The following is a 27,700-nucleotide window of genomic DNA, read 5'->3' on the forward strand; positions in this document are numbered from 1 at the left end:
CTGCACACTGAAAACGGGCTTTTTTCCCTCAAGGAAAATCAAGAAGTCTCCAAGGATAGAGAAAACAGTGACAGCACAAGGGTTTCCCCTATATGATGCTCTGAGTGTACACAGAACATGAGACCGTGGCTCAATCCAATACCAGTTTGCTGACTTTCTGGTTCCACCTTTCAGGCATTTTCTTTTACTAAACTGCATACACATACTTTTTACAAAAGAAACCTTAGCAAGCAAGCAAGTACGCACATTCAGATTCAGATCCTTCCTCTTCTCCTTCTTCCTCTTCTTCGCTCTCTTCGCCTTCACTGTCTTCCTCTTTTTCAATTTTCTGCCTCACACTGGTGAAGACTGACTGCAACACAATCGAGTCTTCATAAATCTGCAAGGAACATGCAAATCACATTTTAGGGTAAAATCCTAGCTCCACAAAGCTACTTCACATGTTTACTATCATGCTACACTGTCACAATGCTTTTGCTCAAAGAGAAATCTTTTCAGGGCTCATGCTGAAAGTGCTTCTGAGTGTTCAAGGCACTTCATATTATACACCCCCCCCCCCGAAGTCTCAGAAAACCTCATGACGCAGCAAATAACAATTCTATGCAACCTCAGAACTTGCTTCATACACTGCCAACATACCATGGTTCCATAAAAAAATTACAGCCCCTGTGATAACTGGGATGACACAACAGCAGCTACTTGTTCTAAGGATAAACAGCTGGCAATCGGGTTTTGACAATTCCATTTCCAGAACAAGAGGTCTAGTTCGATGCGCACCTTAAGGGACTCAAGGGAGAGAGATGCAGTGAACCTTTCTTTGCATGGACAGGGACATACATGCCATTCATACGACAGCGGCAACTGCCTTACCAGAGAGCCTTCAAGGTTGAAAGTCTGTGCGTTCTGACACAGGAGCATGACATCCTTCTCCAGATCATTCAGACTGCGGTACTTGTGGTTCCGGATGCGCTCCTGAAAAGGAAAGGGAACAAAAGGGACAGGTTCCAGGTCATGTCTGCGCAGTAGTCATCAGTATTTAAATAGGTTCTACTTTGTCTCCTTGGATACTGTGCTTTCTATCTGTCCACAGCTCTACCTCTTAGCAGTTAAACAAAGGAAAAGATTTAATGTAATGGGAGTAAAAGCAACAACTGCCCACTGTGTTAAACCATATAAAACCATCTATATAGTACATTGTATTAAGATAAAAAGCATGTGGCAAAGCAGAAAGAAATGAAACACATCCTACTCAGCCTTGCCCAGGCTAGGGCTCAGTTGCTCTTCCTAGGATTCAGCTGCAAATAAAACGTTTTAAATATGTTGTAAAGTGTAATACACAAATGCGACACTCAATTCAATGTATTTTTCAAAACGTTCTTTTAGCATTTTCACAGCGTTTTTTATATTCCACCCTAGAGCGAGCCAGTCCTTCAGTGAAGTCTATACTAGCCTGCTGACCCATATTTTCCCATGCTGGTTATTTGTGGCACAATAACAGCTTAAAAGAGGGACACAATTGTAGATACAATTGTGGATGTACACAACTGCATGACACAGTTAACAGCTTAAATTCACAAATGCTTTCCTTCCTGGAGGCAGTCCTTTACTATTTACATTGTCTGATAACCTAACAAGTTCATGATAGGTGCGACACCCCAACCAGGGTTTCTAATGGTTCACAACTCTTAACCACTAAGCCACATAGCCTGTTGCAGCAAAAGTGTCTTGTAACACATTAAAGACTGACCCAATTTATTACAGCATAACCCTTCATGGATCAAAGTCCACTTTGACAGACTTAGTGCTCAGAAGCAAAATAAAAGATTTCACACAGTTCTGGATGTGTTAGAATGTGAACTTAGCAATACCCAAGTACTGATTTTGTTGGACGTCTATGAAATTAAGTCACAGGAGTCGGCACTCCTACTTGGAGAAAATGAAAGCTTCCGTTAAAGGGCTTTAACCATGCAATTACAGTTAATAGCTTTTAATGGATTTAGTAACTAAAGTAGAACATATAGAAAGACTGGAACACCTGAATGTGCACAAAATTTTAAAAGGGTAGGGTGGCACTGCTGGATAACAAATGTCACATCCTGACATTCAACAGAACAAGTAATGTGTGTACGTATTCAGAGAAATCATTAAGAACTCCACCCATTGAGTGAGAGACTATACAAAGCTTTGCATATTCCAAAGTTTGCCTTCCATCAGTTACACTGAAGCCAATTTGAAACACATAAATATCATCTATTCCAGAAAGCTAAGTGGGAAGCCCCTTGAAATGCTCATGTACACAACAGAAGTCCCAGCAAAACCAACCAGCCACTTACGCGTTAGTAACTACCAAATAATATGCTTCTGAGCCAAAATAGGTGCATTTACTGGCAAACCAACACTGGCCTCATCTAGAAAAACCACAAGATACTTAAAACTGTAACTGAATTTAGTGATATATTTATTACCCACCCCCCTCTTCAAAATCATGCTTATTATTTATTTTCAAAACTTTCCATACTGGCAGCATTAAGAAAATATTGTGGTGGTGTACAGCATAAAATCAATAATAAAATTACATTCATAAAGCAATATATGTTGCTAAACAGGAGATCAATTTAATACGTCAGCAGAGCTGGATCACACTTCAGGTAACAGCAGTGGCGTAGCGTGGGTTGTCAGCACCCGGGGGAAGGCAAGTAATTTGCGCCCCATACCCATGGATTTGTGCCCCCTAACCCTAACCCCCAGATGTTGCTCCCGGTGCGGCCGGCCCCCCCTGCACCCCCCATGCTACGCCACTGGGTAACAGCACATTATTTAGGTTGCTCTCAAGAATATTAAAATGCAATGAAAACTAATGTGTTAAAATAAGGTCTACAGCATCCAACCTAACAGATCAACACAAGATGTAGAGCAAAAATGGATCAATGCACTGCTGCTGAAACCGCAAGAGCTGTGTGCACTGTTCTTACAAGCCTACCAAAAAGTGTTCCTACAAATAATGCAGAAAAATACTGGGTCTCCCCACTGTGGATGCTGCTACACATCTGTCACAACTGTGTTGCATTGGCCAGTTCCTGTTCATTTGCCTTTGTTGTGGTGAATGGCATTAAGTACAGCACTTCAACACACTGTAAACGGGACTTTCAAAACCAAGGGAGAAAAAGTGAGCTATTCCTGTGATCAATTAGAGATGGCATTGCTTTTCCATAGTTGGCAACAACAGCATGGAAACTCGGCTTTAATAGGCCATGACAAATCCTTAGAATAGCCCTGCAGTGATGGGATCAGGTCTGTTTGCCATCGCCATCATCATCATCATCATCATCATCATCATCATCTATTTATACCCCGCCCATCTGGCTGTGTTTCCCCAGCCACCCTGGGCTGCTCCCAACAGAATATTAAAAACACGTTAAAACATCAAACACTCAAAACTTCCCTAAACAGGGCTGCCTTCAGATGTCTTCTAAAAGTCAGATAGTTTATTTCCTTGACATCTGATGGGAGGGCGTTCCACAAGGTGGGCTTCTTTCCTGGAGTCCACAATCATCTTGAGTGAACAACAAATTGTACTACTAACATAAAATGATGGATGCCCTAATCAGGATGGCCAGCAGGAACATTTTCCAACTACCTTACATTGTTGGTAGTATTAGAATTCTGGAAATATGAGAACATAAAGGTGAATGTTGTGCTGCTACAACAAGGCAAGAATAATTACCTTTATCTTCTTGAAGTCCACTGGTTTGCGGATGAGTTCATAGTACTCTGGAAGCTCCTTGCGAGAAGGAAGTTGGATGAATACTTCACTAAGCTGGCGTCCACTGCTGCTACAAGACAAGAAAAAGGAAGACGATTAAAAAGAGGTCTGCTTCCCTCACAGTCTCCACGGGTCTTCAATAGCCATGAAGTACCAACAGCAAAATACAAAGATGACTTTTCTTACAAATAGTGACGTGTTCTGTATTTAATAAAGCAACCCATCAATGGCTTGCACAATATGTCACGTCCTCGCGTTAATCACTTTGTTGACTTAGGAATGTGAACACCAGCAATCACTGGATAAGTACCAACTCTGTTTAGCCTTTCCAAATACGGAAAAATCAGGGTCAGTGGTTCAAGGTCCTGAATTAAAGTTGTCAGGGTGGATCACAAGAGACCAGAAGGAAATGAGCATCCTGTTGCATGATCAATATGAGCCAAGGTTGGAGGCTTAATATTTCCTTCTCCGCTTAAGCAAAAATAATCTGATGCAAGGCTAGCTCATTGCCTGGCCCCCTGGATCACCAGCAGCCTTCAAATCGCTCAGTAATTGATCTAGCCAGCTCAAGGGTATTTAAGAGGATCAAGGTAGACAAGTGAAACCTATGACAAAATGTTGCAGTTTGTAATGCTCATGAACATTGTTCCAGCCAATCAGCTGGGCCTTCTTCCAGGATACTCCATTGCATTCCCTGTCCCCAAGCAATCAGCATTCTCTGCCCACTTCAGCACAGACCATCATCACTGGTGGGATTTTTTGTTTTTTGTCTGCTTGGCCTTTTTAACACCTGAAAGTTTCTCTGTACTTCTGCAGTTCTGAGCATGCTGGTATCTTTCCATTTTGTTTGTGGTTGGTGCCATTTTGGATACAAAAACAACGGCACTCAACCACAAACATCAGAAATGATGGCAACTGATAAAAGTGGTAATACTGAGATTACTTGTTAGTTCCTGATTTTAATACTGATGTATATAAAGGTAAAGGTACCCCTGCCCGTACGGGCCAGTCATGTCCGACTCTAGGGTTGTGCGCCCATCTCACTTAAGAGGCCGGGGGCCAGCGCTGTCTGGAGACATTTCTGGGTCATGTGGCCAGCGTGGCGAAGCTGCTCTGGCGAGCCGGCACCAGCGCAGCACACGGAAACGCCGTTTACCTTCCCGCTATAAAGCGGTACCTATTTATCTACTTGCACTTAGGGGTTTTTTCGAACTGCTAGGTGGGCAGGAGCTGGGATCGAAAGACGGGAGCTCACCCCGCCGCGGGGATTCGAACCGCCAACCATGTGATCGGCAAGCCCTAGGCGCTGAGGTTTTACCCACTGATTTTAATACTGATTTATATGCACGGCTACAAATTAACCCACATTTGCGTCTTTCAATATCTGAATCTACCCACTGCCTTCATCCAGAAGAACAACATGTCTATCCATCAACTTCAGTCTGGATTCTCCATGATGGTGAAAAAAAATTGCAAATTATGTAAATGACATGTGCCTAATTCACAGTGTCCTTTTAACTCGTGATATCTTTCCTTGAATTGAAGCCAAATGCAGCAGCAGGAAGTCTATCCAGGAGAGAGTTAGGAAAGTGAACTTTTACCCAGAGAGCAGAAATACTGAAGAATGTCCTATGCCTTCTTAGAAACAAACAAACAAACAAACAAACAAACAAACAAACAAACATCCCGCTCTTCTGTTACCTGTCCTTATATTTAATCACAGCGTCAACTATCTTCTTCATTTTCTTGGTGAGGTTGGGTGGATTTGGCGAAAGCTTCTCAGCCGGTGGCCTCCCACGCTTCTTCTGCTTCTTGCTGTCATCGTCTTTATCCCGGCTGCGAGTGCTGGTGGTTGGCGTGGATGAGCTGACGTCCACATCCCTCTTCCGCTTGCGGGAAGATTTCTTCTGGCGCACCTCCTCTTCTATCTCCTCCAGCGTTCCCTCCTCTATGGCCTGCGGACAGGAGCAGCTCAGTCAGCCAGGTAAAATGAACAGCAAGCATGAAGACGACACACCGTGAAATGATCAAACACAGACATTCACACAAACATCCAAGCAATCTAGCACAGTGAGGAATGGGATGTCTGCATGGGCCGCTTCCCAAAAGACACTTATTTCCCGGGTTAACCAGTAAAGGATAATGGAAGGCTGCAACTCTGTAGCGGTGGGAAAGGAAAGATGGTTCTCTTACCTATGAGCTTTTCTTCTCATGTTAAACAGGGCCGGCAGGCTGGGACTCTGCAGAGGAATCTGTCGTGACAATGCAGAGGAGGGTGTGGGGATGCCCCTTCCTGCCAGCTCAGTTGCAAATTCTTCCGAAGCTGCAAAGAGACCCGCGGCTACTAACCACCAGTTAACAATACACATTAATGCTTCAGATTGCACAGGAGAGGAATAGAGGCCAGCAAACTGCAGGCCATGTATAACAGAAGTAGGAAAACTCAGAAGTAAAAATGGCCCATCTTTCCTTTTTCTTTAGTCATACATGGCTAGAGGCTCTCATCCAAAGCAAATTAACCTCGAGGTTGCAATTCAGGCACTATCCACAACACCTGAAAACTAGTATAGGACTTTTAAGAGGAGAATGGCCTGCCAACAAGGTTCTAGTTTCCATTTGTTTAAATGGCATCGACACCCTGGCTTCAACCCATTTTGGTTCCAAGCCTCTCCACACACTCAATACCCACCTTTTCAATTATGGTGAATAGTAAGTTGTGGAATACGTGCTGTAGATGCTATTGTCAGTTGCTGAGGAACTGAGACCTGGAGTCTGCATGTGTCATATTGACTCTGGTCAATTTGGTGAACAGAGAACAAGTGCAATAGAGGCAGAGCGGCTCTTGAATGACTGTAAAGAAAAAGACTGGAGTCTAAGAAATTGCCCTCACTCTTCTTCTATAGATATTTGGGCCTATGGGGGGGTTCCACCTACTCTATCTGCCACTTTCAAATTCCCCGCCTCAACCTCACTTTCCCCCCAAATATGGAGATTACTCGCCTTCTTGGAATGGTCTTCTTTAGTCACACATTAGGTACTATGCCTCAGCACTGGCCAACACATGAAACACCACAGAAAGCTCCGGTGCATGGGAGAAGAGTGCCCACATCTCTCTCAGAACTGGTGTCAAAACAAAAGGGGTCCCAGAATGCTGCTTTCTATTCATCCCCTTCCAAAGTCTTAAGGTCTTACTGTCTCACTCAGAGCAAGACACCTCCAGAGGAAGGAGGGTGGGGTGAAATCACTCAAGGAACTATGAATACACGTAGTTTCTATGTTTTTGTTGGGGCCTCTGCTTTGTGATCAATTAGGACATACCAGGAAAGGTTGTCCAGAACATTAGCTGTGAGACACTGCTGTGCCTCTTCAAGAGAGAACACCAAAACACATAGTATGGGGTGAAGACCTTGCTAGATTCCGATTGGGCTCTAGTGGAAAGCAGAATTCACTTTTAAAGGGCACAAGTATGAAACATTAAATGTGGAGTCCAATGGAAACATATCCGGGAGCTAAAGGCGTTCCTTTTTCTTGATCTAGAACTGAAATGGAGTCCCTTGTCCCATGTAAAACATAAAAGAACAAAAAACCAGCTTGGCTCACACTTGAGCAATTTCCCTCTCACTGGTATGGCTGTGTTTGCCACTCACTGCCCTAAGCTGTAGCAGGTTTTAAAATCTTTCCTAGGAAATAAAGCATTGTTAATCCCTTTCCAGATCCTCTGGTCAATGATCCACTGTCCAGCTGTGGGGTACGCTCATTCCACAAGAAGGTATTCTCGCTTCTGCTTGCTCTTTTGGATAGGGTGGGATATTCAAAAAAGGCAATTACAAGAAATGCTCCACCTAATAAACTAAGCACATTGTCTTCAGATACCGGCACAATTCCTTTAAGTGCCAGGGAACTTCCTAGATGAGATCAGTTTCCTGTTTCCCTCATTATGCGTGGTAAAAAGATGCGATCTTCAACTTCAATATGAAAGCAACCCGTGTAGCTGCAAAGCATTACAGCTGAAGTCTGGGCTGTCTATTATGACTAGTGTGGTTCCTGGTGGTTAAGCCTCAGCTACTTGCTAGTGGGCATAGCTCAAGACAGCCTTGAAAAGAGGGGCTACAGAGAGATCCCAAACATGCTGCCTTTCCTATCAGAAGGCAGGAAGATGCTGCCCTGGAGAATCCAGCTACTGGGTAAAGATGCAGGAGAAAAGCATGCCCACGAAGACGGCCCAGTTGGAATAATACCTGGTTTGTAAAAAGAGGCAGCTGAGTAAGTGCCACATGGTTCTGTCTGACAGAGACTTATCTGGCGAATGGATTTGCCCTCACATTTCTTCTCAGGACCAGAAACCAAATGTGTGGACCATCCATATGCAGCGTCATCACATACAATGGATTAATAAACCTGGCAAGGATTGCCTGCCAGTTTGTTTGCACTGCTTCAGCCAGCCAGTGGTTGCTATGTGACATCTTCTAGAAAAGATGTCGCCCTTAGAGACTAACTGGTTTACTCGATGAAAGCTCAGATATCCCTGGCATTCATAATGCAAAACATGGTAGTTTGTTTGCTGTTTAGAACTAATATGGCTACGCTTCTGCAATTTTTTTAAATATAAAAAAGAATTCAATGACTCTGTCGGGGGGGAAACTAAGGTGATCTGCAATAAAGGAGCAGAACATATAACCTTGCTTGGCAGGTCACTCTGATATTTAGTGATGGACTTATTGGCAACATATGATCTTCATTATCTTTTGATAAAGCATCTAACTTTTGAAGTACTTAGATCAGAAGCAAAAATAAAATAAAATGATATTTTCCTCCCTGCTACCTTCAAACACGGTGTAACACAGAAAAAGTGGTATTACCTTTTTTTGTTTCTACTTGTTTGATAGGTAGCAGTCCAGAGACAGGGCACGCTCTCTGACCAGCCAATAAGGAGCAGATGCTGAAGCAAAAAGTCTCTGGGAAGGACTTAGAGAGCACCCACCTCTTCCTCTGTACAACCATCCACTCCTAGCCTAAGACCTCACACACTACAACTCAAACAACAAGCACACTATACAACCAACAGACTACCACTGAAACATGCAGGTTATAGATTACTGTCCAATAAACAATCGGACAGAAAATTTTCAGCTAAGAAAACATTTTCTGTTTTATTTGTTGCTGGGCAGTGGTCTGCTCACTGGAGGTAGGTGAGAGCATCAGAACCCTGAGGTTCGTGCACTGTTTTTCTAATTTATAAGCAAGGTTTGGATACCCCTTGGTAGAAAGATAGGCTTAGACATGTCTCTCTTCATACTGACAGATCTTATGAAAATGTGCACAGCACTCAGAAATAAATATCTTGCTCCACCAGGTTACTCTGGGTCTGCACAAGCAGAACACAAACCAGTTATAGGCAATAATTTTGCTTCAGTGCCCACCAAATATTGATCTGATCATATAGACAAGTTTAAAGTGATTTCTTTTTATTTAAAAGCAGCAATTTCCACAGCAAAGTGCTCCATGTTTGGTTGTAAAAAGCAGCTTGACCCTGTAAGAATTGCTGAAGCAAAGGTTTTGCAGACTGAAGAACCCAAGTTTGACTATTAGATGTCTACTTGATTCACAGAAAACTGCAGGATGCGTTTCAACTTTTAGCTTTGACAGTAGATATTTTACAGCACACAGCCCTTCAAATTCAATGTATGCAGTGTATATTGTAAAAGGGCCATGCACAGCTTTTTCACCTGCGAAGGTTTAAATGCTGGAGCTCCCAATATGAAATACAGGCAGCTCCCATTTTGCATGCGTTCAAGGCATGTGCGACCAATGACACATGTGCCATTTTCAGCCCCGGAAGGGGGTGGGGATGAAAGAGAGTGGGCTTATGCTTGCCCACCAAGGCGTATGATGACTCAGAACAGAGTAAAGTCCAACAAAGTAAAGCCCAAATCCAAAGCATCAAGGTGCTGATCATGTTCTCAGCAAGGTTTCAAACGCACTTCAAACCCAGTAAAGGATACTCTACTTGGTGACAAAGACCCATGCTGGTCTCAAGCTAGAAAGCGCTTGAACAATCTCTGGGTTGAAGTAGAAGTGTTGCCTGCATGAATCCTGATGCATGATGCCTGCGTTTCCTCTGGAACTGTTGGAACACCAACAGTCATCATGCCAGTGACTCTTCTGCAAAATAAACTTCTCTGAAATCTGGTTTGCTGTGATGTGGCCTGTGAAAAAACCTTGCAGTGAGGCACAGTCTTTTAAGCAGATCTCCTCTAATGGCATTGCCATTACCATCAGAGAAGCTGGAGAGCTGGAATGGCATTTTCTCGATTTGAGTTTCGGCCTCCTGCCCTTGGAAATTAATATGCTGCATCTAGAGACACTGCTGAACATCAGCTACTCCCCAGTGTCTCCAGCAGATGACTTTCTCAGCTTGTGATCTTCAAATGGAATGAATCTGACACATGCAAGGCATGCATGCCACCTCAACATTTCAGTCCCTCTCCCAAAGAATTTGTTCCAGGGAAGACAGGCAGGTGCCCATGAGAACATGCAACTAACTTGCATAATGGGCAACCTCACTTTCACACTACTGGCAGTTACCAGAAGGAGTTGTTTAGTACCGTGTTACATGCACTGGTCTATGTAGCTCAAAAGCACCTGCTGACCAGCACCAAACTTCCCAATGGCAAGGTACTGGTACAGGTTTTTAAAGCATTGCTCCTCTCCAAAGGGATAGATGAAACAGCACAAAGATGTAGACACATGTCAAGGTCTGCAGAGACCAGCTAGTGGACGTGAGAGCATCTTGAGCCACCTTCTTTGACAAAACTGTTTCCCCTTAACAGTTCCAGGATGGTCTTTGCACTTCTCCAGAAACAGGAAAAGAAGGAATAAGTTCTCTCAAAAAAATGTCAGCACTTGCAACAATAGCATGCATGAGGTACAAGAATATTTGCAAGAGAAGTTGTAGCTTTTTAATTTTTCTGACAACTCCTCCTTCAGGGCCTTAAGGCTAGCTAGAATGCCTCTAACAGGATAAGTCGTGGCAGAGACCACCTTAATGACTTCAGTCATGTGCTCTATGGGTCTTCTTAAGGCCAGGCTCACTTTCTGTGCACTTGGTCCATAGGCCTGGGTGTTCCCCTCCGGTAGCAAGCAGAAGTCTATGGTAAGAAATGTCAAAGCTTCAAGTATTTTAGGCAACAAGAACCGAGACTCAGAGTACAGTGGACAGATCCTTGTCTAGTGTTTAGTCTGGACAGGACACCTTGTTTGGTTCACTCTACAAAGCTGTAAGAAATGTCTTGAAACGGGGGTTCACCATGTTAGTCACATGTCCCTGCCTTGGACAAACAGGACAGCATAACGTGTGGGAGGAGGCCTCACTATTCAGCTGGAGAACCTGGCTTCGCCACCATGCCCTTAAGGGAGCAGGTTGGAAGGAGGAACTCATAACTGAATTTCATAGCAAGATTCTCTGGCTCCTAACTTGCACACTGAATTTCTCACCCTTTGGGAAGGCTGAACAAAGCAGAACATCTCTTCCTCCTTTGCTGATTAACACTTGGGCTTGAATCCTTCAACTCATAAGAGCCTAACTCAGCATCTGGGATGTTCCACAAAGAAAAACCAGCTTAGCTTGATCGGCAGCAGAGCAAAGTTAACCAAACCTGCACTTTCTTTCTCTTGCACAAGCTCGGAGGAGGAACAGTGCTTCGGGATGGCTACTGCAGTTCAGGACCAGCTTCCTATTCCCTCCCCGTGCTGCCCCAAAGTCTGCCTCTTGCAGGCCAAAGAGCCCCCAGTCTCTGGATCACTGCCTAGCAACAAGTAAGATGAAATATTTGCTGGGCCAGACTGGCAAGAAGAGCATACACTCAGCTGCATAGCAAGCAGGCTTACTGCATCTGAAATGTTTGCAATCTGTCAAGGAGATCAGTTGAATTTAAATTTGGCAACATGGTTTCCACACAGCTGAGTTCCTAATACCCAACAGAAGTTTTGCATGGTGAAGTTGATGTGTGTTTCAAGAAAGCTCCTAGACTTTATAAATGCCAACATTTAGGTTATCAATTTAACAACATCATAGTATTTCTGATAATTGTGTAGAAAAAGTATTGTTGCCAAACTCGGTGCTTGCTAGCACAATCTTAGCTGACCATCAAAACTTCTGAGACTGGGTATTTTCCTCAACTTTCTGACACACAGACAGACAGCACAGACACAAGTAGAAATAAAAATTTAGAAAATCATTGGAGAACGATGCTGTACCATGTATACCTTGAGCCACTGCTTCTCAGTCAGCGAGTCACTATAGTCCACTTCCTTACGGTGACGAGAACCTCGCCCAAACATCTTTTCTTCCTCTTCCTCGCAGGTTAGCCTCTCTACTTCAGCATCATCTTTAATGATCCAAGAGGGCAATTCATCCTCTTCCATTAGACGTGGCTTTCTCTTTGGATTGCGGGCTTCTTCTCGCCTGCGATCCAAGTCCATGCGCTGTAAGGAAAATAGCCTGAGGTGAAGGCTCCAAAGAGTATGTTGGCTGTACTAGTTATATATTCTAAGGCCATACTGGTTATATATTCTACTTGGAACCAGGGCAGCTGCTCTTAGAGAGTCATCAAGCAGAAGAAGGTCATCAATGGGAAACTAAGCCTGTGTTAGCAACATACTGGGCAGACTAGGGGTTATACAGAAAACAAAGGATAAAAATTGCACTAATTCATGCCACAATCATAGTTGTTTCTGCTGAGAGACAGTGGGGAAACACCAGCAGGCATCATGTCCCTAGAGTAGGGCGAGACTTGCCATCAAAAGGAGACAGAGCCTAACAACATTAATTTATTTAAAATATTTATATATTGCCTCTCTCATTAAAATAAAACCCAGGAATGCCCTGTCCATGAGACAATGTCCAAATGTTGTAGGACTCCCAAGCTTATTGGGCTGATGGGAGCTGGAGTACGACCATACCTGGAGAGCCACAGGTTAGCCACCCTTTGCCTAGTGGATGAAGGTTGGGCTGCAATATGCTTGACATAAATCTCATTAATTTTATAATTGGGCTTATTTTCAATTTAACAGGCTTTGGAGGGCAGCATGGATGCGTGATAGCCTGTTGAAAGGTGAGGAAGCCATTTCAAGTATGCTCCAAAAGGGGTTTATACCTGAAATGTGTATGTTTCTATGGAAAAGCATGAATCGAGTTCTACCTGTTAGAACTCTTGTCCCTAGACACCATATCAGAGCAGAAGGAAACAATGCAATCATTTTCTTTGAAAGAAGCCAGATTCAGCTGCCACTTCCCTCCTTTCTGTTGAAAATCCAGAACTTCACCTGTCACCTTCTCCCCTCCTCTAGCAACCTGTAGCTAGTGTAAACCTAGGTGTTCACAGGCTGAAGGGTAGGAGGGTTCTCCTCCCCACCCCCTTCTGCCTTTTTTCTCAGGGCCCTAAAGTGAGGGGCTCATGATAATTGGAGGAAACAGAAGGACAGCAGCATCCCAAGGGCATAGGATCCAACCCAACAGCTGCAGTATGTCACCTGCCCTGAGCCTTAGAACTGGGTAACAGCTTATTCACAAAGAATAAGATGGCACTCTCAGCTATCTATTCATTCTCTCCACTACTGCTGCCATAATGTGAGACTCAGACTAATAGCCACCCTAGTCAACCAGAACACAAGTACTTCCTCAAGTTTATGTTTTTTTGTACAAGAACCCATGGTGCTTGTCCGGCTTTCACTGCCACTGGGATTTTTTAAAGCAAGCATAATCAGTTAATTGAATGAACTCAAAGGGTTTGAAAGGGCAGAATTTGCAGAAACCTTGTATCTTCTCTCCCCCCCCCCCCAAAAAAACCCCTTCTCTTTATTGGAAGGACTCTTGATTTCTAGACCCAGACTGATGTTTTTAGTTAACACTACTTAACACCCCTCCAGTATACCTTAATACTAGACTGAATTCAGGAAGATAAGGCTGACCTGTTTGAAATGCAAGAAGCAAGGCAGTCACTCTCACCATAAAAAGGTCAAACTCCTCCTCGTGCCGGGCAATCATCTGGTTAACTGTCTCATCATCAGGAACTTCATCTTCCTCCTGAAAGATTTCAAAAGAGCCCCGTTTAACTCGTATGGAGATGTACCATCTGGCAACTCACTGCTCAAAACTGTACATTGAATGTGTTTTTACTACTTCACATTTGATTTGGCTACTCATGTAAAAACGAGCTGGGTAGTCTCAGTGGACAGGGAAGTTCGCCACCCGAGTTGGCAACTTTGCTGACAGTCTTAAAACACAGTGAGGCGAAGGACTGGACAGGCGCGGCGACTGAATGACCCCTCTCACCTTTAAAGGTGGTTCCTCCAAGTCGGAGTTGAGGCACAGGGTTGAGGCAGTGTGGGGAAAGCTTGCGCTGCCACTGCCGCTGCCCGTGCTGTATCTGGTCTGTGGATAGATAGAGGACTTCAGTCTCCAGGGCTGTCAAGCCAGCCCCTTTCACTGACACTCAAATTCACTTTCTAGCATGACAAGGGTTCATGCCATTTCCTTCCAGCCCACAGTCCCTTGCGTCAGCGTCATACAAAGCACAAAGCTAGGCAATGCATTCACCACTCATACGCTGGAGGAGGAGAAAGCAAAAAAACCACCCCTCTGCTCCCTTACCTCATCCTGCTCCTCATGCTCCAAGATAGCCTGGAGAAAAGCTCTCCTTTCATGGCTGGAAGATTTCTGGTCAAACATGCCAGCCTGGATAACCTTTTGATCTACATTCAGCTTGTACTTGGCTGCAGCAAGGATCTTCTCTTCCACGCTGTTCACGGTGCAAAGGCGCAGCACACGGACTTCATTCTGCTGCCCGATGCGATGCGCTCGGTCCTGGGCCTGCAGGTCCTAAGAAAGGGAGAGAAGAAGAAAGCTCTCACTGTTCAGAGAGTAGTTAAAATTCAACTATCACCTTCATGTGCTTTTATGCACAGCACTTTAGAGAGATTCAACCCACAATACTCCAATGGATTAAGTTGCACCTACGTGAGATCAGTGTTGTTCAGAACCCACTTCTTAATTTACCACCATACATTTGCATAGTAGTAGTGAAGCTGCTGTGACTTACCTTAGGTCAGCCTGTGAACCAGTAGTGTGTTCTGACCCTTCCACTGAAGACCAGTGTTCTACTCTGTGGCCCATTCACCAGAGTTATCGGAATAGCTGGTTTTATTTATATATTTGTGTGTGTGTATGTCTTGGAAACTCTGGCGAAGGGTAATATAGAAACTTTTTACATAAATCTTGGTTTACAAAGCCGTAACTTGGGACCTGAGTACCTGAAGGAGTGCCTTCCCCATAGCTTCTGACCCAAAACTAATGATCGGTGGGAGAGGTCCTGTTTGTGGTCCCATCAGCAGGGGTGGCAAGGTGATTTAGGACAGCGTGTTTTCAGCAAAAGTGCCCTGTTTAAGGAAGTCTGTTTCTGCTGAAATCAGGTAGTCTGCTAGATTCGCCACATTCAGGCAGAATGTTAAAACTTTTGTCTAGGACTTTGGGGCATAATTGTGAGGTCTCTGCGCTGAAGGTATTAGCATGCCATTTTAAATATATTGTAATTGACATTTTAAATGCTGTACGGCTTTATGTATTTTTCTGTATTACATTAAGTTAGTTGCCCTGGGCTTCCTTTAGGAAGAAGCATGGGATACAAGAAACATTGTTAATCAATTCTGTGAGGAGTTTCCCAAAGACATCCATGGCATAGTGTGTTCAGTGTTGCCAGATTGCTTTAGGAGGTGATAGGAAGATTTCTACCCCAAGATTCCCATCATGTTTGGCACATGATTACTATAGAGAAGCACTAACATTCAAGATTCTGTTGAAAATCCAGAACTTCAGTAATCAAATAGATGTGCATTTACTGTTGACCAAAGTACAGCAAGACACAGAAAAGCTCTGCTTCTTTTGTATCAGCTCAACAGATAAGACAGGCATACTACAAATTTATCATTACCAACCTCACTCCACCCCACTCCCATACTAGTATTCAGTTTCAAAAACTTCATTTCTGAAGCCCACAAATACATTTTATTATTACCTGGTGGGGATTCCAATCACTGTCAAAAATGATCACAGTGTCAGCAGACTGTAGGTTTAGCCCCAGGCCTCCAGCTCGGGTACTCAGCAAAAAAATAAAATATTCAGAGCCCGGCTCATTGAACGTTTTCAGCAGCATGCCACGGTCTTCCGCTTTAGTGGTTCCTTTAAAAGTAGAGAGACAAGAGTGGTTTTCCCCCCACTGCTACAAATTTTGGTTTGAGTAGAAAGCCTGTCATCTTTAAGAACCCCAGAAATCTGGGTAAGCATAGCACTGGTCCACAGAGGGGAAGCATTTTTTATACTGGGAACCAACCAAGTTGAGATATACACCCACATTCCAAAATGTCTGGAGAGCTTGCATATCAATTTAACTATTTAAGTTCCTAATGGTATTACGAAAGACAACTTACAATCAGAGAACAATCAGGTGGTTTGGATTAGCAGATACTGTCTTGGGGTGGGGTGGAGAGGGGGAAGGGGAAAAGAGAGGACAGGGAAGTTGGTACTGGTGCTTTCTCCCAATCCTGCCTCTTCCTACTTCTGTACTCCAAACTGGGGATAAGAGGGGAATAAGATAGAAATGAACACTCAGCTGCACACCAGTACCTGCAGTAAAAAGGCACCATCCTGCTTTTGTCCACTATCATTCACCAAGGAAACCATTGGGGCAGGCTATGTTAAGGCCGATTTATAAAAGAGCGGCTGCTGTTTCTACATGGTTGGGACCCCCATACTCAACTAGATACTGACCTACAATCACACAGTGTATCATGTAGCAAGTTCCTAGGTCAGCATTACTGGTGACATGGGAGGTAGGGTACGTGATCTGCCAGGCCTCTGTAGCAACCATGCAAGGCCTACGCTGATGACATAAACAGACTTCTGTTTTGCCCAGTGTAGACCATCAACTCTGGCTACACTTAGCCTTCTCTGTTACTAGCACAATACAAGCAGACCCCCATTTTTGACCAGTGTTGGGGGTCACATGTGCAGCACATGATGCTATTGGACTGTCACCTGTCAGATTGTAAATACTTCAAACTTTATGGCATTCACTTGGGAACACACCATAAAGGCCTCATTCCCATGCAAAGTGAAGCATCACGTGTTGAGGGGGAATGAGTTCAAGACCTGCTCTTGATCTTACCTCACAAACCAACCTTAAAATGGAAAAAAAATATGTGTGAACAGGGTCGCTGCCACTAATTATGGAACCAGTTGACAGGAAAAAAAGAGGAAACATGAAAACTGAAATAATAAAAGGCTGGCATAACCAAAGAGGAATAAATACAGAGGGAATGTGCTCAAATCCTCTGGTGATAGAGGAACATATCTGCCCAAATGTTTAAACCAATGGTATTTTGGGATCATTACTAAAAAAAAGGAGCCATCATTTCAAGAGAACCACCTGAAAGGGGGCGTCGTTGGGAAAGAGTACGACTTGAAGGATGGAGGGGAGGGAGAACCAGAGCAGGTCACTGTAACTTAAGCAAAGGAATCAGCCCACTTGACAGTGTCTGGTTGCCATTCTGAAATTTGAAAGAGAAATCAACTTGTGAAGGTTTGTAGCAGAGAGGAAGAACTGGAAATGGTGCAGCCAGAACACTGTAAGCTTAGCATGAAGTGGGCCCAGTGGGGGAGGGAAGAGCTCAAATTCCTACACGATGGCTCCACATGCTACACCATGGGCCATACAGGATCACACCCCAAAATTGCACATGCCAAGAGAATCTTCCTATGCACTGAAGTTGGTGCGTTTCACTTTCTTACATTGCTCCACACACACAGCCTGACTAAAGACATACAGAGACTACATGAAGAAAGGTACTTTATTAACCGCGTGCCAAAATCAGGCCTTCCTACAACATTACAGGCCCTAATGCAAAACTCACCATCTAGCCTGAGGTATTTGAAGCCACGGTAAGCAAAATAATCTTCCATTATGGTCATGAGGGAGGTCATCTGACAAAAAAGCAGCACCTTGTGGTTGGTAGCTCGTAACTTGGGAAGAATCCGATCTAGGAGCTCAAACTTCCCTGAAGCGCGGTACAGGTCAAGCCTGGTTCAGAACATGAGGAGGAGAAACAAAGAAACTGTTTTCTTCTGGTATAGTGGCTTTTAACATTCTGCCTTCGGGGACCTGCTTTCACATCAATTTACCTGCCAAGCAATGCTTGTGTGTTTGCGGTGGAAGTCTTGGATGTTCAGTGTATACTGGGAATTATTCAAGAAACACAGCAATTTTACACAAAGCCTGGCCCTACTGGATCTCCTTTTTAACTGTGTGAACTGACAGTGTGGCTCGCTCAATCAATCAATCAATCAATCATTTATTTATTTATTTACACTCTCTCTTTTCCCCTAAGGGACTCAAGGAGGCTTACAGATAAAAATAAGAACTGCTAAAAACACAGGGGGAGGGGACAATAATGAAAAAAACAATTAAACATTGATAGAATTAAAACTATGTACAAATATAAAATCTATTAAAACCGTGCCAATAATCACAACAAAAAAAAACACGGCACCAGCCCTTTCACTAAGAAGGCTCTAGAACATAACTAATACTTCTATACAGCTTCAGGTTGCAGGGAAAGGCTGACATTAGTGTTTTTCAGGGGGAAATGTTAATCGTAACTAGTCTTCTAGCTGTGGGGTCCCCAGGTGCTCTCAGGGTAACTCAAGGTACAGCCAGCAGGGTAATTAATACATGCTTGATACATGACTGAGAGCAACCAACCTTGAAAGCTAAAGACAGAAGGATTCTGGAAAATACCAGAACCACAAACCAACACGGAAGGTGGAACTACAAGACAAGTGGGAAATTTACTTAAGGTTAAAAGGAGGGATGTTGAACACTAGGAACAGAATTGTGAGGGCTTCTGTAAGCTAAAAACAGGCAGGCTAACATAACACTTGGCAAGTGTTGGTGCCCAATGATGAGAAGAGGCCTGCTCTTTCTCCTGGAGAAAAAAAGACTCACCAGAACCCCTCAATGAACAATAGAGGGTTTGGGGGTTCTGAGGGCACTTTGAGCCTAACCAAAATCCTTTTACTGAAGAGAAAGCAGTGAGTGATCCCACAATAACTCAGAAGCAGCCTGTCAAATGTCTCTGGAAGCTCACAAGCAGGGCACAAAAATCTCCTCCTCTTCAGCATTTGGTTTCAGTGATTACCCAAGAAAAACATGCACTTCCTAAAATTCTTTGTGGTGGCCAACTTACCCTTGCACAATGCCTCCAGTGAAGCCTAAGTGCTCAGAAAAGGATTCCTACAACAAAACAAAAGAAAGCCAGTCTAAGCATGAACAGAACAGGCCAAACAATATTTCAGAGACGGTTTCCTCTAAGAGATAATGGTCCACATGCTTTAGTAACATGCAAAGAGATAATGGTAAACAATAATTAACTTTTCAGCTATCATAACCATTATTATGACAATTTTAAAATCTAAGCACCCTACAAATAAATTGATGCTTCAGTTGGGTTTGAAATCTTTTCCAATGAGGCATAAATATATACAGAAGAACAAGAGACAAACATCACTGGATTCCACATCTGTAAGCTTTCCATACAGATTCCAAGATTCCATCATTAAGCCAACCGGGTGCCCTCCATATCCTTTGAACTAGAACTACGGTGGCTTTGCTGACTGCAGTCAATGGGAGTTAACAGTCCCAAGCACATGAAGGGCACCAGGTTGGTAAAGGCTGATGTTGTCAAAGTATTGCACTATATACAACCACATTAAGAGCCTACTGGACCAGGCCAATGGTCTATCCATTCCAGCATCCTGTTCTCACAGTGGCCAACCAGATGTCTGTGGGAAACCCACAAGCAGGATCCAAGCACAAAAATACTCTGTCCCCCCTGTGGTTTCCAGCAGCTGGTAATCAGAAGAATTATTGCCACCAACTGTGGAGGCAGTGTAGCCATCATGGCCAGCTTTGGATAACCCTCTCCTCTATGAATAAGAACTTAAAAAGAGCCTAAACAGTTAACTTTTGGATCTTCAAATTGTGGGATAAAGCGGGGTGGTGGGTGCATGAGTGTGGAGAAGGAGCTGCATTCTTAGCAAAACTATATTTAATATTATCACACGAAGTCGCAGCAGCAAGAAATATGCAACTGCATGTCAGATTCTCCATGTAGCTGCACAGCTAAGGCCCAGCATTGAGGAGGTTCCAGAAGGTAGAATAAGTTGTGGAAGCAGGACAGAACTGAATAGAAATGGTGGGTCAATCTAACATTTACGAGACATCCCATGCCCAAACTACTTTGTAGGCCAGGAGGGAGAACCTGTGGTCTTCTAGATGATGTTTGACTACAACTAACATCCCAAACCATTGGCCATATTGGCTGGGGCTGATGGGAGTTGTAGTTCAACACCGGGGGGGGGGGGCTGCAGTTCCTCATTCCTGCTAAAGAACAAGTATTCCAGCAATACTTTTGGCCCATCATTGCTAGTTGCCCTCATTGAGCAGGCTGAAAATGTCAACACCAAAAACACTTCTTTACCTCTATGTGCTGAAACATGTAGGGATGGTTGCAAATCTTCCTCAGCTGCATAATAGTGTTCATGAGCGTTTTTGTACCACCTTTGCCCTGGAAAAATAAGACAGCACTACTCAAACATTTCTCCCTCAGTGAACTACAATTATTGATAGCAATGTGTGCAAAACCTAAAAAAAATTTTTTTGGGGGGGTGTTAAACTATTTATGGCATATTTCATCACCGTGCTTCCTAATAAATCTATCATTTTCTCTCTAGGGATTAAACCATGGAACAAATGTTGGACAGTACAGGAACCATGGCAGAGACCTTCTTTTGCCTTATTTCATGAAGTGTGTGTTTGTTTTGGCTTTTTTGCTTGAGCAGTATGCAACCAGATAACCTAAGTACAGTGGTGCCTCGCAAGACGAAATTAATCCGTTCCGTGAGGCTCTTCGTATAGCGTTTCTTTCGTCTTGCGAAGCAAGCCCATTGACAGCTTAGTGGATTAGTGCTATTAGCGGTTTAGCGGCTTTTAGCGGATCAGCTGATAAGCGGCTTATCAGCGGATCAGCTGATAAGCGGCTTAGGGCTTAGGAAAAGGGGGGAAAAAGGGGGGAAAACCCGCAGGAACTCACAAGACATTTTCGTCTTGTGAAGCAAGTCCATAGGGAAATTTGTTTTGCGAAGCGCCTCCAAAACAGAAAACCCTTTCGTCTAGCGGGTTTTCCGTCTTGCGGGGCACCACTGTAAACAATTTCATGAACGTGCACCTCTTCACAAAAATTATTCAAGCAACCATGTTGCAACATCACGTTTTTAAAAATGAGCACCACTGCAGGAAAGCTTCTCACCCTGATATTGCTACAAATTTTGGAACTAGTAAGAAATTTTAAAATTACGTTTCAAAACAGTGTTACAGTCAGATACTATTATTGCTTGTTCAATGGCTTGTGTAAAGAGAGCTGATGTTTCTTCATCATGAATCTGAAGGCCCTCAAGAGCACAAACTCAAATTCTTTAGTAAAATGCTTTCCCCCTCTGAAAAAACATTGTCTATCATAACAACTATCCTTGCATGAAAAAAATAAAAACACTCATTGACTAGACCTGACAATAAGATGCCTGTCCTTACTGCACATTAGAGAAAAAGGCTGAAATCCAAACCTTTTTGTCCTTCTCTGATCCATCCGTAAGCAGCACTCCCTTGGCTTGCATGTGTCTATAAAGTACCCTTTGTAATGCAGACATATCACACTTAATCACATATTCCACCTGTTGTGAACAGAGAGAGGAGATATTAATTCATGAAACTGCATTCACAAAGCATGGATCCAAATAACCTTCCTGAGTTTGGAAGATTGCATTGCTTTCAGTGTCTTCAGACTTGTAGAAATCTTTGAGTAGCAGTATTTGGGGGGCAGTTGGGGAGAAGGTTCTAAGTTCAATCAATCCCTGGTACCTTTAGGTAGGGCTGGAAAAGTTGCTCTGTCTGAAACCTTGGAGAGCCTGGGCTAGTCAGTGTATACAGTACTGAGATAGAAGGACCAATGGTCTCTGATTTGGTATAAGGCTTTCCAAAGAGTCCCCACAAATGGTTCCTCGTCATCCTGGAAAAAAGTAACAGGAGGGGTGCCACAGGGTTCTGTCCTTGGATGAGGAACAGAGGGGATGCGAATCAAATCTGCAGACGACAACAAACTGGGAGGGGTATCTCATTTCAGAAAACAGAATCAGGATGCAAGATGACCTTCACAGATGGGAAAACTAGGTCCAACCCAACAAAATGCTTTTTAAGAGGGACAAAAGAAAGGTTTTGCACTTAGACAGGAATAACCAGGTGCACAAATATAGGATGGGGGACACTTGAGGCAGGGGGTGGGGTGGAAAGGTTTGGAGCAGGCCCAGTTTGTTTCCTGAGCTCCTCACTGCTACTGGTGGGGGTGGGAAGGGAACAAAGCAGAGAAACGTTTTTCCCTTCATTCCTGCCCCATTTTAAAATGCACTTTCTTCTCTCTAATTGGTCAGCAGCAATAGACTGGGAAACAAAGGGAAATAAGCAGCTTTCTTCTCTCCTGCCTTGTAAAGAGAGAGAAGGAAGCTTGAATTTCAAAATGTGTTTTTTCTCTCTCTCCTTCCCCCCACAGCTTCACACAGCAGCAGCAGTGAGGGACAGGGACGAAAGGGATGGGGGTTTGGCGACATGTAAAGGGAGTGGTGGTTTTGGCAAGCTGTGAGGGGAAGTTGTTTTTTGGGATGAGCTGCAGGAGGAAGGATTTTGGGAGGCACGTTGTACAGCGAAGTGGGGCTTCATGAAGCAGGAGAGTTTGGGGGTATAAAGGGAGGAGGGGGATTTTTGAGGGTTTAAGAGTAAAGGAAGGATTTAGGCGAGTGAGGTATAAAGGGAGGTTGAACAGGCATAAAGGGAGGGTGGGGTTTGCCTGGGTGCAAAGGGAGGGAGTTGGCAAGCAATGTAAGTAGGGGTACAACCCCTAGTATATAAAAAAAATATTTTTTTAAATATATTAATATTAATGTATTTCTGGAGCACCCTTTCACAGAAAAGAGCTAGTAAGAGAGCTGATGGGCAAATCCTAGGACATAGCAGACAACCAAACAGAGCTGGGGCAGATTTGAGTACCACCATTTCTCCTTCAGAATAGTGTTTATAGTCAGATTAATTTCTTAACAGGTTGTGTTAAGGCATGCATCTGTTTGCATGCAGCTGTATCCACCAGAGTTTGCAGACTCAGTTTTCAGGTAGTGCAACTGTGGTGGCTGAACAGTTGGTTTTGTAATCTCTGTGGTCATAACCCACCAAGTATGTCCAAAGATTCTATGAGACCAAACAAACAAAATATAAGTTCTCCATGGCCATGTCTGTTTTATAAGGAGGGCTTGTGTTGCAGAAAGGTGAGAAAGAGCCAAGCCCTATACAATCCCAACATGGAAATATGAAGACCTTTGAGCTGGAAACACCATTGGTGGTGGTGAATCTCTTAGTCGTTTAGCAAGAATTACAGAAGTTATGAAAGGGCCCCAAACTTCCTGACTGATGACTCCTCCGATTGCACTGGAAGCTGGTATTCATGTAGACAGCAGATCTGTCAGAAGAGAGCTCTCCTGGAGGGCAAAATTTGGCATTGCATGCAGATGTGAGGATCTCATCTGCATGAAAGGATCTCATCTACCTACACACAGTATAGGGATCTGTGATGACACTGACAATGGTGATAAGTTACAGTGATGCAGAGATGAAGGCAGTTAGGTCAACTTCTGCCAAAAACATTTGTTTGGGATTCCTCTATGGATAAATTTGCCTTAAGTCATGAACTTTAGGATGGTGGTTGTTGTTGTTTGTAAAACTCATTACAGCAGATCTTTCTGATATCTAATAGTCAACAGGACCTCATGGGATCTCTCCTGAGTCAGATGCCCAGGAAGCAGCTGTTAGCAAAGGTCTAAGGAAAGATTGAATCAAAAAGACTCAGGACATGCCCCGTTTGTGATCTCATTCTGAAAGGGAAGAGGTAGTAGTCAGTGCAGCTCACTGGAGTAGGATCCAACCATGCCCTGGGAGAGATCAAATACCATTAATTGAATCAGAAAGCTCTTATTCTATCAGCCTCTGAGTTCTACACCCCATGTCTAGGATGCAGATCACAAAATACACCAACCAAGTAAATTCTATAGCTTTTAATATGTGTTTGTGGGAAGGGGGTTATTGGTTTTGATTTATTATGCAGTTTGTTTTCATTTTGTATTTTTATGTTGTGAACTGCCCTGTGATATTTGGATGGTGGTATACAAATTTACCGGTAATAAATAGGAATAATAATGAACTGGGATCGGTGTGTGCACTGAGAGTGAAGGACAAATACTGCCAGAACTGTTAGTTCCACACTTATTTTTTACCATCTTTCTTTTCAAGCCCTACAGAATGAAGACAGCTGCACCAAAAGCAGGGCTTCCTTTCCTCCCACAAACTGCAGTGCTCAGATTTTTCTCTGCAACCACAAGAGCTAGAAACGGAATGCAAGTCAGAAATATTCTCACAAAGTTAAATATTACAACAGATTTCAGGCTCTGTGTTGGGGATGGAGCATCACAATCCTAAATTCTAGACAATAGTCAGCAAAAAAGCCGCAACAAGTCAAAAGCACACAGAGGAGCATCTTAAGCCTGACGTAATGAAAGATTTCTTTAGTAGCAGTACCCCAGCCTTCTTTGAAATTATGTGAATGGTCCATTGATACATACCAAGCTTTATTCTGAGACAAGCCATTTGTTTGTCTAGTCTTGTACTGTACATTCTGCTAGTGGCTCTCCAAGTTTCCAACTCTAGGTCTTCCCCATCTCAGCTACCAAAGAACCATTTTAGTTTGGTGCTGAACTGCCACTCTACAACTGACCATCATGCCTCCCATGTCCCAAGCCTCTCTACAGACTTCCCTTGATAAAACAGAATCTCCAGCAGCCCCTTCAAAACAAGTAAACTAGGAATGATGCCATCCAGAAGAACTTGCATATGGACAACATGACATGAAAGATTCTACTAAGAGCTGGAATATTGCCTGCTTTTTAAGTGTTACCTTTTCAGGCAGCTGTGCTTCTACCTCCTTCTTTAACCTTCTTAGCAGGAAGGGACGCAACACTTTGTGCAAACGACGGATAATCAGAATAGTTTCTTCTTCATTTAAATCCACCTGTTTTTAGTTGCACGCAGATTCAAGGAAACAAGCGTTATTTAAATATATTTTCCCAACATCACTAGAAAAAAGTATGATCACTTTCAGACAAAAAGCCCATACTATCATTATTAAGTATAATGTTAACAATAAACAATAAAACCATGAACCAAAAAAATTTCATTTTACTGATTCATCTCTAATCCCCTAAAATTATCACAATTGCCGCAACAATTACGCAATCTCACATATCAATAGATAGATAAATGCAGCAGGGTTGAAGAAGATATTTGAAAGCAAATCCAGACTACCAAAGAGGTGTAAAATGGTCAAAGAGGGCACAGTGCTTAATGCCTCCTGCCCCTGATGCTTCCCCTACAGCCCCCTTTCCCAGCGGGGGTTCCAGACAGCCTTTTTGCTGCAACAGATATGAGTGCTGTCTCTTAAGGGAAAAGCAGCAGGGAACGGAAGGGTGAAGCTTTAGTACATTCCTCCTGCCATCCATTTCTCGGTTTCAAATCCTACAGCCCCTTTGCTGATTGACAGCAACCTGGCTTCCGAGAGGCAAGTCTACTTAATTTGGCCCCAAGTCACCATTGGTTACGGATGCTCTAATTTACCAATCTGTAACCCTGACTTAAAATGCTGTGAGCATCAAGATTACAACATGGCAAATTAGAGGAAACATCTTGCATAGACTGAAAAACAAAATAACAGAGTGTAACAGCACTGTGTGTGTGTGTGTGTGTGTGTGTGTGTGTGTAGATAGATATAATTTCCCATCCACTTCCCCCAAAATAAACTCTCACATTTCCCCCCTCTCCCTCCTTCACATACATGCTACCACAGGAGGAGGAGGGCAGGAGTGAGGGAGAAATGCTACAGTTCTCTTAAAGGGCTTGGAATGAGGAAAATGTCCACCCAGAAGTCAAACCAAATGTAATCACAGGGAAAATGTGGATCTTCTATCCTTATTCATCTTCTGCCCCAAACTATTTGAAGTGCCAAATGCACACGTACACAAAAGTGGCGTAGTATTTTAAAACTCTACGTCAGAGTGAGCACTGTCTTTTGAAATGCAAAATATTAAAAGCAAACACCAGAAAGGTGTTTTTCTTTAGCAGTGCCTTCTACTATGGGTTAATTGCAGTCCCATCGGTACTTACTATATTGAACAATACACAGTGGAAGAGAGGCCTTGGAAGGAAATTCACCATTGCATCTGATCAGAACAGTATGCTGCATGCATGTATACTAAGACAGTCAACAGCGAAGTCAATTCTGAAAGTAAATGTGGCCTAACACTTGAGCTCACTAAAAGAATGTACAAAATGTTAGAAACGTTGTGCCAACTGACCTAATCATTGCAATAAAACTATTTGGAGTCACACAGAATCACAAGACTCTAATAAATCAAATTGGTTAAAAACAGTATTTTTTTTTTGTATCACATCTGTATCACATTGTGACACCCTAAAGAAATCCAACCCCCTCCCCCTAAGAAAAATTAAATAAAAACTGGTAATGTTTATGGGTGACTGGACAGTGCAAGGAGGGGAAAGTGAAGGTGGAAGATTGCAAAATTTCATGGGACCAACAGGGAATGACTCCAGAGCCTGGAGTGAAAAACCCTGGGTGAAAAACACTGGTAGACGTTTCTTCCTGCACTTACCTTTTCTCCAGTCATGGCAAAAGGAGCATTAAACCACTGTTCAAATGTGCTACAGCTCTTGAAGATAGTTGGAAGGAGAAAGTTGAGCAGAGCCCATAGTTCAGGCAGCTTATTCTGTAGTGGAGTCCCTGTGAGAAGCAGACGACGTGGAGCTACATAGTGTGTATTCAGGACTTGGGTTAGCTTGCAATGGTGGTTCTTCATTCGGTGACCTTCGTCAACAATCATGTACTTCCAACGAATCTGATGATGCAGGACAGTAACCAAATCTACTTTACTTAAGAGTTTACTTCTCAGGCATGATTGTTAGGCTTTCAATACAGTACAGCTCACCCCACAGCAAGGTGATAGTTTGGATGTAGCTAGGTATCTGTTAAACTAGTTCAGTTTTGATTTGCACCTAAGAAAAATGCAGGGGAATATTCACTATGCCACTAACTTGTAGAAGCAATATAACAGGTAGAATCAATATAATGGAAATATTGAAGACGGGGAAATTCTCACCATCCTCAAATGCTCCAGAGAAATGCAACTTCTGAAGCATCCCACATAGGCTAAACTAGTGTTAGGGCTCTTGTGAGCAATTACTCAAATGTAATCATGATGAGAAAGTTGTGAATTGGCACTTATTAATACCCCATCTTGGCAACATCTCCCAGGACACTGTTTTTGCTTTATGGCAAAGGGTCCGATGATTGCAGCTGAAGTTATTGAGCCATACAAGGCAGCTGACATGTGGGCTGACAAAAGCCGTTATTTGTTTTTGTTCTTTCAATATTACTTTTTATTGAAAATTTAATAAGGACATAACACAACAGAGCACATGCAGTGTTATTCATGCAACCAATGAGCAAATAATACTGTACAGGTGTTACTGCAGGAAAAGTATCTCACCCAAATGAGAACCGAGAAGCAAGAGATTGCATATCATATTCAACCACAGTACCATATAAAACAAGTGCCATTTGCATTAGCTGAATTACTCTACAATCTTTCTTTCTCCCTTTCATTAT

The 27,700-nt window shown here is 43.2% G+C and overlaps 1 protein-coding gene and 1 long non-coding RNA gene across 12 annotated transcripts in view; one reads left to right on the forward strand and one right to left on the reverse strand.

Annotated features, from left to right (window-relative positions):
* Window positions 1-27,700, reverse strand: part of SMARCA4 (SWI/SNF related BAF chromatin remodeling complex subunit ATPase 4) — a 66,423-nt gene that overhangs the window by 1,263 nt on the left and 37,460 nt on the right. For 3 of the 11 annotated variants that reach the window (XM_079958942.1, XM_079958939.1, XM_079958943.1), the window contains 15 exons: window positions 26,688-26,930; window positions 24,920-25,033; window positions 21,495-21,602; window positions 20,354-20,440; window positions 19,061-19,107; window positions 17,729-17,895; window positions 15,835-15,998; window positions 14,415-14,642; window positions 14,097-14,195; window positions 13,770-13,847; window positions 12,020-12,247; window positions 5,465-5,718; window positions 3,725-3,833; window positions 871-972; window positions 247-379 (listed from right to left, as the gene is read on the reverse strand). In XM_079958942.1, the coding sequence (XP_079815068.1) occupies window positions 247-379; window positions 871-972; window positions 3,725-3,833; window positions 5,465-5,718; window positions 12,020-12,247; window positions 13,770-13,847; window positions 14,097-14,195; window positions 14,415-14,642; window positions 15,835-15,998; window positions 17,729-17,895; window positions 19,061-19,107; window positions 20,354-20,440; window positions 21,495-21,602; window positions 24,920-25,033; window positions 26,688-26,930 (2,161 nt within the window). Of the gene's footprint in view, window positions 1-246; window positions 380-870; window positions 973-3,724; window positions 3,834-5,464; window positions 5,719-5,956; window positions 6,087-12,019; window positions 12,248-13,769; window positions 13,848-14,096; window positions 14,196-14,414; window positions 14,643-15,834; window positions 15,999-17,728; window positions 17,896-19,060; window positions 19,108-20,353; window positions 20,441-21,494; window positions 21,603-24,919; window positions 25,034-26,687; window positions 26,931-27,700 lie in introns of those variants that run through there. The other 8 variants (XM_079958945.1, XM_079958944.1, XM_079958949.1 and 5 more) reach the window with 8 other exon arrangements.
* LOC307206159 lies at window positions 12,254-24,455 on the forward strand. The gene is made up of 2 exons (XR_013834293.1): window positions 12,254-12,876; window positions 24,259-24,455. It is a non-coding gene; the product is annotated as an uncharacterized lncRNA (long non-coding RNA).

This window comes from Podarcis cretensis, assembly GCF_951804945.1.
Source record: "Podarcis cretensis genome assembly, chromosome: 17".
In the NCBI taxonomy this organism is placed as follows: Eukaryota; Metazoa; Chordata; class Lepidosauria; order Squamata; family Lacertidae; genus Podarcis; species Podarcis cretensis.